The 8367-nt window shown below is 67.8% G+C and overlaps 1 protein-coding gene across 3 annotated transcripts; it reads left to right on the top strand.

The window, feature by feature from the left end:
* The first annotated feature begins 100 nt into the window (after nucleotides 1–100).
* Nucleotides 101–8222, top strand: FAM131A (family with sequence similarity 131 member A). Of its 3 annotated transcripts, none has more exons than XM_087740834.1 (6): nucleotides 101–306; nucleotides 3665–3789; nucleotides 4887–4980; nucleotides 5259–5441; nucleotides 5644–5772; nucleotides 6199–8222. In XM_087740834.1, exons 1-6 carry the CDS (start codon nucleotides 102–104, stop codon nucleotides 6642–6644), a joined length of 1182 nt encoding a protein of 393 aa, XP_087596960.1. In that variant the 5' UTR covers nucleotide 101; the 3' UTR covers nucleotides 6645–8222. The 3 variants fall into 3 exon arrangements, with proteins under 3 accessions (XP_087596960.1, XP_087596959.1, XP_087596958.1); XM_087740833.1 differs by lacking the exon at nucleotides 101–306 and adding an exon at nucleotides 1755–2064; XM_087740832.1 differs by lacking the exon at nucleotides 101–306 and adding an exon at nucleotides 1755–2064 and having other exon boundaries at nucleotides 3653–3789.
* The last annotated feature ends 145 nt before the right edge of the window (nucleotides 8223–8367 follow it).

Raw genomic sequence — 8367 nt, 5'->3', positions numbered from 1 at the left:
CGCCGGATGTGACGAGCCGCACGTGTAATTATTAAAGGAAAGATTCAATTACTGGTCACGTGAATTTGTAAATAATTTTTTTTTGCTTTTTTTTTTTCTTTATGGAGTATTTAATTGAAGATTTAAAGGCATCTTTTCACCTTAAAACTGGAAATAAAAGAACATTGCTAAATAACGCCCCGTGTGCCGCTGTTGCCGCCCCGCCCCCCCCCCCCCCCCCCAAGTCCCTTGCGCCTGGGCTGGCGTGGGGGTGCCAGCCCCGAGCCCAGGCAGGGGCCAGCCTCCCCCGGCACGCCAAGGCAGACGGTAGGTACCCCCGGCCCCGGGGCTGGGAGGGGGGCAAGGGGGTCGGATGTGCCTGGGACCCCGCCTCGCCAGCTCTGCCTGGCACAGGGTGTCCCGTGGTGGAGTGGGCAGCCCCGCCAGCACCCCGGCTGTCCCCCAGCGCTCCTTTTCCTGTGGGCACAGAAGTGGCAGGACCTGCGTGGTCTGCTTGGTCTCTGCCTTGGGGCAGGAGATGGGTCCCCCTCAACCTTCTCTTTTGGGAGGACCCTTCTTGTCTTGCAGGTGGGGTGGAGATGGGGGCAGGCCCGGGCTGCCCCCAGCCCTGCCGGGGGTCCCTGTTGGGGGACGGAGGCGAGGGTGGGCTGGTCCCCCCCTCGGGGCCAGGCTGGTCTTTGGTGCGTTGGGCCGCCTCTTGCTGAGTCACCCTGGCCATGGCCCAGAGGGTACAGAATAATTAACTGGAGGCTGTTCCCCAGATTAGAGGCTGATCTGTCTGAGCTGCAACCCTGGCAGCACTGATGCTGGGAAGCAGTTGGCAGGGAAAGGCTGGCAGGGCCTGGCAGGGGGTACTGGCTGGGAGCTCCCCCTGTCTGGGAGTGAGTAAAGAGGGAAGCCCTTGGGCTGCTCTGGTACCCTGCTTGTCAAAGGGGAGGGTGGCACCCTGGCAGTGCCCTCCTGTGCCACTCTCTGCCAGGGAAAGGGTACCACAGCGTTAATTGCCATCAGTAGGTTTCAGAATGAACAGACATCTTTGGCTGCAGGTCAGCCTGTCAGCCTGGCATCCGTGCTGGCCTGGATCTCCTGCAGGGGAGGTCGCTGTGGTGCTGTGAGATGTCCCAAAGCCTGCACACACACACCCCCCCCCCACCGCCCCAAACCCAGCTCCAGCGAGGCGGACCCCCAGCCCCCTGTCCCCGGCCGTGGGCTCCCTCCTACACCAGCGGCCCCTCGGTGCGGGGGGGGGGCAGGCAGGGCCGCAGCCCCCCGGTCGTGGGCAGGCCTGGGGCTGAGGGCTGCCGTGTTGCGGGAGGGTCCCTGCCCCGTGTCCCCCCCCGCCGGGGGCTCCGGGGGCGGTGGCGCCCCGGGGCCGGGCGGGGCGGCGCTGTCCGCGGTGCTGGCCCGGCGCTCTCCGCGGTGCCCGGCCTTCCTCTCCTCCTCCTCCTCCTCCTCCTCCTCCTCCTCAGCCCCCTCCTCTTCCTTCGCCCATCCTCCTCCTCCTCCTCCCCCCCGCGCCCCCCTCCTCTTCCTCCATCCCCCTCTTCCTCTTCCTTCAGCCCCCCTCTTCCTTCACCCTCTCCGCCTGCCTTCATCCCCCTTCTCCTCTCTCTCCTCGTCTCCCCTTCCTCCTCTTCCTCCCAGCCTCCCTCTCCCCCCATCCTCCCCTTCCGTCCTCTCCCTCATCCTTCACCCCCCTCCGCCTCCTCTCCCCCAGCCTTCCTCCCGCCCTTCCTCCTCCTCCTCTCCCATCCTCCTCCCTCCGTCTCCCCATCCTCCTCCTCTTCCTCCCCATCTCCCTCCTCCCTTCCCGCCTCCCCCTCTCCCTCCTCTTCCTCCCCCAGCAGTGACGTCTCTGGACGTGCTGCTCCCCCGGCCCGGCGCAGGCACCGCTCCCGCACCGCGGCCCGCTCCGGCCCGGCAGCAGCCTCCGGTGGGGCGCGGGCGCTGCCCGGGGCCGCCCATGCGGCCGGGGGGCGATGCGGGCGGCGCGGAGCCGGCGGTAGTGCCCGCACCGGGGCCCCCCCGGGAGCATGGGCTGCATCGGCTCCAAAACCACCATCGGTGGGTGAGCGGCAGCGGGACGGGGCCGGGGCGGGGGGTTTGGGGCCCATAGGGGGTCTTAGGGTATGGAGGGTATCAGGGGGGCTTGGGGATGTGGCGTGTAAGGGGGTGCTGGGGGGCGATGAGGGTGTCGGGGGCTACGGTGGGGCTGCTATGGGGGAGCTGAGTGTCATGGGGACGGGCTGGGGGTGTATGGGGTGGTTTATGGGGATTGGGGGGGATATAGGGAGGTGTGGAAGTGGGGTGCAGAGGATTGGGGTGCCTAAGGATGAGGGAGGGGGGATACTGGGAGCTTGGGGGCTCTGGAGGACTCGGCTACATAGAGGGGGATGGGGGCTATGGGGGGTTTGGGGCCTGGGGGTGCTGCTCTGGGGCAGCTGGGTGGCCCGGGGGGGTGCGGGGAGATTGGGGCGTGAGGATGTGTAGGGATTGGGGGGATTAGAGGGGCCAGAGCACAGCTTTGCGGGAGCTGGTGGGTGGTGTGGGGCATGCGGGGGGCTGGGAAGGGGGTGTGGGATTGGGGTGCTGCTCAGAGGCCTGGGAGGGTATGGGGGTGCTATGGGGAGGATAAAGGTGTTTATTGGAGGGGCTATGGGGGCTGGCAGGGGGGTGCTGCAGGGTGTGGGGTGCCAGAGGGTGCTGTGGGGGTGCCGCAGATGTCCCGGGGGTGCTGCAGGAGGGATGGGGGCGATGGGGGCCGTGGCTGTGATCCGAGGGTGTTCTGGAGGCTGGGGCCGGCGGGGGCCGGGACGGTGCTGGGGGTGTTGCAGACACGCCGGGGGTGCCCTGGGGGTGCTGTTGCTAGGGGGGGGGCGGGGTGTCGACGCTGGGGCATCACCGCGGGGTGCCCCTGCCCACAGCTGGAGGGGGGGACAATGCTGTCAGCAGCTTCACCCCAGATAGGGGAGCACCGTTCGCCCTCCTCCATATCCCACCTCACGGCTGGTTTACGTCAGCCAGGCCCACGTTGGTGCAGGGGCAACAAGGTTCCTCAGGGACAGCCTGCCCCGGCCCCTTGGGGGCTGGCCGGGCCTGGGGGCCGCAGTGACAGGGGACCCTCCCTGGCCCCAGTGCTTGGGAGTCAGTGCCTGGGGGCGGGGAGCCATCCCTTTGGGGTGCCGGTGCCAGGAGGTCGGGCTGTTGGAGTGGAGGACGCCTGTGGGTGCTTTTATCTCCCCCCCCCTGCTTTTTGCTCCTTTCCCTCTGCCCCAGAGATGGGGAACTGGGAAGGGGGTGTTGGAGATGGTAGAGCCCCCAGCAGCACAGCCCAGCACCACCTCCTTCTGTGCACCCAGCACCTGGTCCAGTCCGTTCCCCCCTGCCTGGTCCAGCTGCCCCTACCCCTCCTGAAACAGCCGCCAAGCCAGGATGGGCGCCCGGTCCCCGGTGCCAGGCTGGGGCCGTGCGTTACCGCTGACACAGGCGGAAGGGTTGCCCGGGCGTGAGTCACCCGTGCCGCAGCACCCAGCTGCTCCGGAGTGGCCCTGCAATGAGTTGTGTCTGGTCTCAGACCAGGCGAGAGGCAGCTACCCTGGGGTGGGGGGCTGAGGGGGCTGCCGGGGGGACAGAGGTGCTGATGCCTCCCTAGCTCTTCCCACAGTGGCCGTGGACACAACGCTGTGCGTGGAGTGGAAGGAGGTGAAAGCACTGTCGCCGCTGAGTGCCACCCGCCCGCTGCCCCGCCTGGTGCGCCAGGCCTCCTTCGACAGCCAGGACTTCCTCCAGGTACCGCCGAGCACAGCCGTGCCCAGCCGGGGTGTCCGTGTGCCAGTACCCCACAGCAGGGCACGCGGCCTGGCCATGGCCGGCGGCACGATGGGCTCCGCTGCCCGCCGCCCCGCTGCCCGCCTGGCCCTGCCAGCTCGCAGCCGGCTCCGGGGCTGCTCTGACGTCAGCCGCGAGCCGGGCTGTATCCTGGGAGAAATCAGTCCACGGTGCCTCGTTGCCATGGCAATGCAATTTGTTGCGCGCCTCCAAATCCCGCATCGCTTCCCCCGTGGCCATGGGCTCGGGGCCTGGCGTGGCCGGGACGGGCAATGGGGACATGTGGCGGGGTGCCCCAGCACAGCGGGTGCTGCCAGCGAGCAAGCACTGGGGAGCCCGGCTGCAGCGGCCTTGCACACGCATGTGTGTGCGTGTGTGCACGCGCATGAGCTGGGGAGGACACTCAGTGGCACCAATGAGCACAGGGCATGCACACGCACAGGTGGATGCGTGTGTACAGTGAGTGCAGATGTGTGTGCAGTGCATGCACACATGGAGTGTGCACAGTGAGCACGTGTGTGCGTGCAGTGAGTGCACGTGTGGGCACGGTGAGGATGGCCCTGGCTGCAGTGAGGGGGCATGTGAGGGTGCACGTGCATGCAGCGAGTGCATGCGTGTATTTAAGGTCAGTGCGTGTGCATGAGTGTGTGTGTGTGCAGGCGGTTATGTGAGTGGGCACGTGCAAGTGTGCGTGCACTGAGCATGTCTTGTGCATGCACGTATGTGCACGCATGTATAAGAGTGCAGTTGTGAGTGTGCATGCAGTAGCAGCGTACGGGTGTACTAACAGCAGGGGAGCGTGCACACAGGCACGGGTGTGCATGTACCCACTGCCCTGCATGTAGTGGCTGTGACCATCCCTCTGCACACACGTCCACGTAACACACAGGCGTGCACAGACACCCCACGCTTGCCACATGGCACCTGCGGGGTGGGCACTGAGTGGGGCTGAGCCCCTTCCCAGGGCACAGCGCTCCCGGCAGGGGAGCAGGGGCAGGCAGCAGGCAGGGAGCAGGCAGGGTGGCCGGGGGCCATGACGCCCCTGCCTGCTCTGGCAGGTCAATGTTGAGGACACTGTCGAGATGCTGCCCAAGTCACGGCGCGCGCTGACCATCCAGGAGATCGCCGCCCTGGCCCGCTCCTCGCTGCACGGTAACTGCCCGCCCGGCCCGGGGCGTGGGGTTGCCCGAGGGGGCATGCGGAGAGGGGGGTCTCCTGTGGGCGAGGAGGCTGGGCCTCTTGGGTAGCACATTGGGGCCAGCCCGCTGGGGTTTGGGGGGCTCAAGGTATCCCTGTGGTCCCTGGTGGCACCCAAAAGAAGGGCATGGGGGTGCCAGGTCCCAAGGGCTGCAGGTGGGGCGTGCTGGGTCCTGGGGTCATGGGCTCCGTAGAGGGGATGGGGGGTGCTGACGTGGGGGCACATCTCGCAGGCATCTCGCAGGTGGTGAAGGAGCACGTGACAAAGCCGACGGCCATGGCGCAGGGCCGCGTCGCCCACCTCATCGAGTGGAAGGGCTGGTGCAAGCCGGTGGAGCCGCCCGCCGCCCTGGAGAGCGCCTTCAGCTCCTACTGCCACCTGAGCGAGGGCGAGCAGGAGGCACGCTTCGCTGCCGGTGGGCACCGCGCAGGGCACGGCCAGTGGGCACGCTCCCCCACCACGGCTGAGGGCAGGGGTGGTGGGGTGGGTTGTCCCCAGCCATCCATCTATCCCTCCCTGCCTTGGTGCCACGGCACCATGGGCACAGAGGCGCCGGGGCAGGGGGATTTTGGAGGCACCTCCCGGTGTGCGCGTGACCCGTGCCTGTCCCATGCCAGGTGTGGCGGAACAGTTTGCCATCGCTGAGGCCAAACTGCGTGCCTGGTCCTCGGTGGACGGGGATGACTCCAACGACGAGTCCTACGACGAGGACTTCATGCCCTCCACGGAGAGCTCCCAGCCCACCGGTGAGCACCACGGGGAGCGGGCATCTGCTGGGTGGGCAAGGTGTCCCGCTGCCGGTGTTGGTGTCCTGCTGCCGGTGCCAAGGGTTGAAGGAGCAGGGTGCCTGATGCCTGGCCACATTCCCCAGCCTGGCCAACCCCTTACGGGGCAGTGCCCCTGCCTGGCACCATGGCAAGCAGTGCCCGTGCCGGGGATGGGGAAACCGTGCGACGTAACACCCTCCCTGGTGCCAGAGCATATTTTTCTTTTTCTTTGGTGGTCACCAGTGCCACGCACGCAGCAATTTGTGGGTAAAGCGGGCAGGGTGCCTGGCACAGGGCTGCTCCCATCCAGCTGCTCGCATCCTGCGGGGCACAGGGTGGGGGGCAGCTTGCAGCCCCCGGTGCCATCCGCCCTGGACTCACCCCAGGCATCCCGGTTCCCCACAGAGCTTCCCGGCACGGTACCTGCCAGTGCGCTGCTGCGAGACCTGCTGCAGGGCCACCTGTGCCAGCTGGGTGTGCGGCACAGCTGCTGCGAGCCCGAAAGCGACTCCTCGCACACTCTTTCCCCCGAGACCCTCTGCTCCAGTCTCTGCAGCCTGGAGATGGTGTCGCCCTCCGAACTCACTGCCAAACTGCTGGGCTCCCTGGGGGGTGAGGACCTGCTGCTGCCCAAGCTGCCCCCCCCGGCCAGCCAAAGTGCCTTGCGGGGCCTGGCACGGCTCCGGTGCCAGGACTCCCTCTACTCCGTGTCCTACGCCGAAGCCTGCCTCTCACCTGCCGAGGACGAGGTGGTGCTGAGCAAGGACTTCCCGCTCCGCCGGAAAGTCTCCGACGTCGCCTCCTCCGGGGTGGCATCGCTGGAGGAGGAGGAGGAGGCTGAAGAGCCCTGATGACCCCCTGGGGTGCCCTGCCTCTCCTGGCGGGGGTCCAGCCCCCCAGCTGCTGCCCCCCGGCCGGACCCTGTGCTGGGCGAGGGATGGGCCCTGCTGCCACTCCCCCTCGCTAGCCGGGCACAGGGGGGGTTCGGGGGGCCGCCGCAGCCCCCCTCGGCCAGTGTGCCCCTGCCGTGCCCCGGCCCCGCTTGGCCACATCGTTGCCCTCCTGGATTTTTTGCATGAGAACAAGGAAGGGCTTGGGGAGGTCCAACCCCTGCCCCGATGCCCACATGTGCCCCCCAAAACTGAATCAGTGGGGCTGGTTGTTCGCATGTTCCCCCCCAGACCACCCCGGGGTCTCCTTTCTGATACGGCCCCCCCCACTTTGGCATGGCTAAACCTCTCCGAGTATCCTGCGGCACCCCTGCCCTGTGCCCGGCACCCTCGGCTTGGGGCGGTGGGGGGGATTTGGGGAGCGGGGGGCTTTTCTCCTCTCTCCCCGGTCGGCTTTTATCGGACTGAGTTTTATACTGTGAACTGCTGCCTCAGGGTACAGGGCCAGTGGGGGTGCTGGGGGGTGCCGGGGGGGCACGGATGTGCCATGGTGCCGGGGCTTTCGATACTTTTGTACGCGCATCAGGCCGGCATGGGGAGACTGCGGGGCCGGGTGGGCACGGGCCCCCAGGCTGGGGGCTTTGGGCCACCAGTGACAGCACACCTGAGCCAGCCCTGCAGTGGCAGGGTTCAGCTCGGCCAGGGCCCCCCAAGTCCACGGTGGGGCAATGCGGGGTGGAGAGAGGGGGGAGGCGGCAGGTCCCGGGACTGACGTCCCTGTCCCCAAGTCACTCACCCCTAGCAAGGAACCAAGTGCCTACATGAAGGGCGACCAGCCCCCCCGGTCCTGGCCGGGGGTGGCATCCCGGCTCGGGGACCCCCCCAGGGCTGTGCCGGGGGTCCGGGCACGCCGTCTGGGGGAGGAATGCCAGTTTTTGCCAACGCTTGCGCCCCCCTTTCCCGCATGGCACGTGTTCTCGTGGGGCCGCTCGCCCGCTGCATGCTATTCCTCGCCCAGCCCAGCCACAGCCCCCCCCGGCCCCGCACCCTGGGGTGCCCTGAGCACCCGCTATGCCCCTGCTCCTGCGCACCCCCTCAGCACCCCCCATCAACCTCCGCTGGACGCAGCACCCCTTCCCCCTCCCCGCCGTGCGGTGACTGGCGTGGGGCTGACTCCCCTCTCCCTGCATGGCCAAGCTGCAGGGGGGATGCAGGAGCCAGCAGGCCTGACGCCACACCGATGGGCTCCCTGCACCACCACCCCCTTTCTGGGGACAGCAGCTGCTCCCCAAAGCTCTGGGACAGGCTGGGGGGTACGGGGTGCCTGCAGATGGGTGGGGGGGCTTTGCTCTGCGTGTGTGTGTGTGTGTGTGTGCACACCTGGGAGCGTATGTGCATGTGCACGCGTGTGCATACCCGCGGGAGCTGCCTGTGTCCCCCGCCCCGCTGCGGCGGTACCCATGGGGTACCCACGGGGTGCCCACACCCCAGCACCCCCTCCTCCATCCTGCCAGGTCTTGAATAAAATCCATCGTGCGAGCGCTGTGCCGGGCGCCTCTTCTTGCACGTGGGTGGCAGGTCGGTGGTGGCAGCGGCATGTCCCCCCCGCCGCGTCCCCGCAGGGTGACAGCGAGGCTTCGGCCCTTATCTCACATTCCTGGGGCCGGGGTGCCTAATTATGGGC

The sequence above is a fragment of the Nipponia nippon genome, unplaced genomic scaffold (genome assembly GCF_047370975.1).
Source record: "Nipponia nippon isolate SJK-2023a ecotype South Korea unplaced genomic scaffold, ASM4737097v1 scaffold_7, whole genome shotgun sequence".
Lineage (NCBI taxonomy): Eukaryota > Metazoa > Chordata > Aves > Pelecaniformes > Threskiornithidae > Nipponia > Nipponia nippon.
This window is presented reverse-complemented; position numbering and strand designations above follow the sequence as displayed.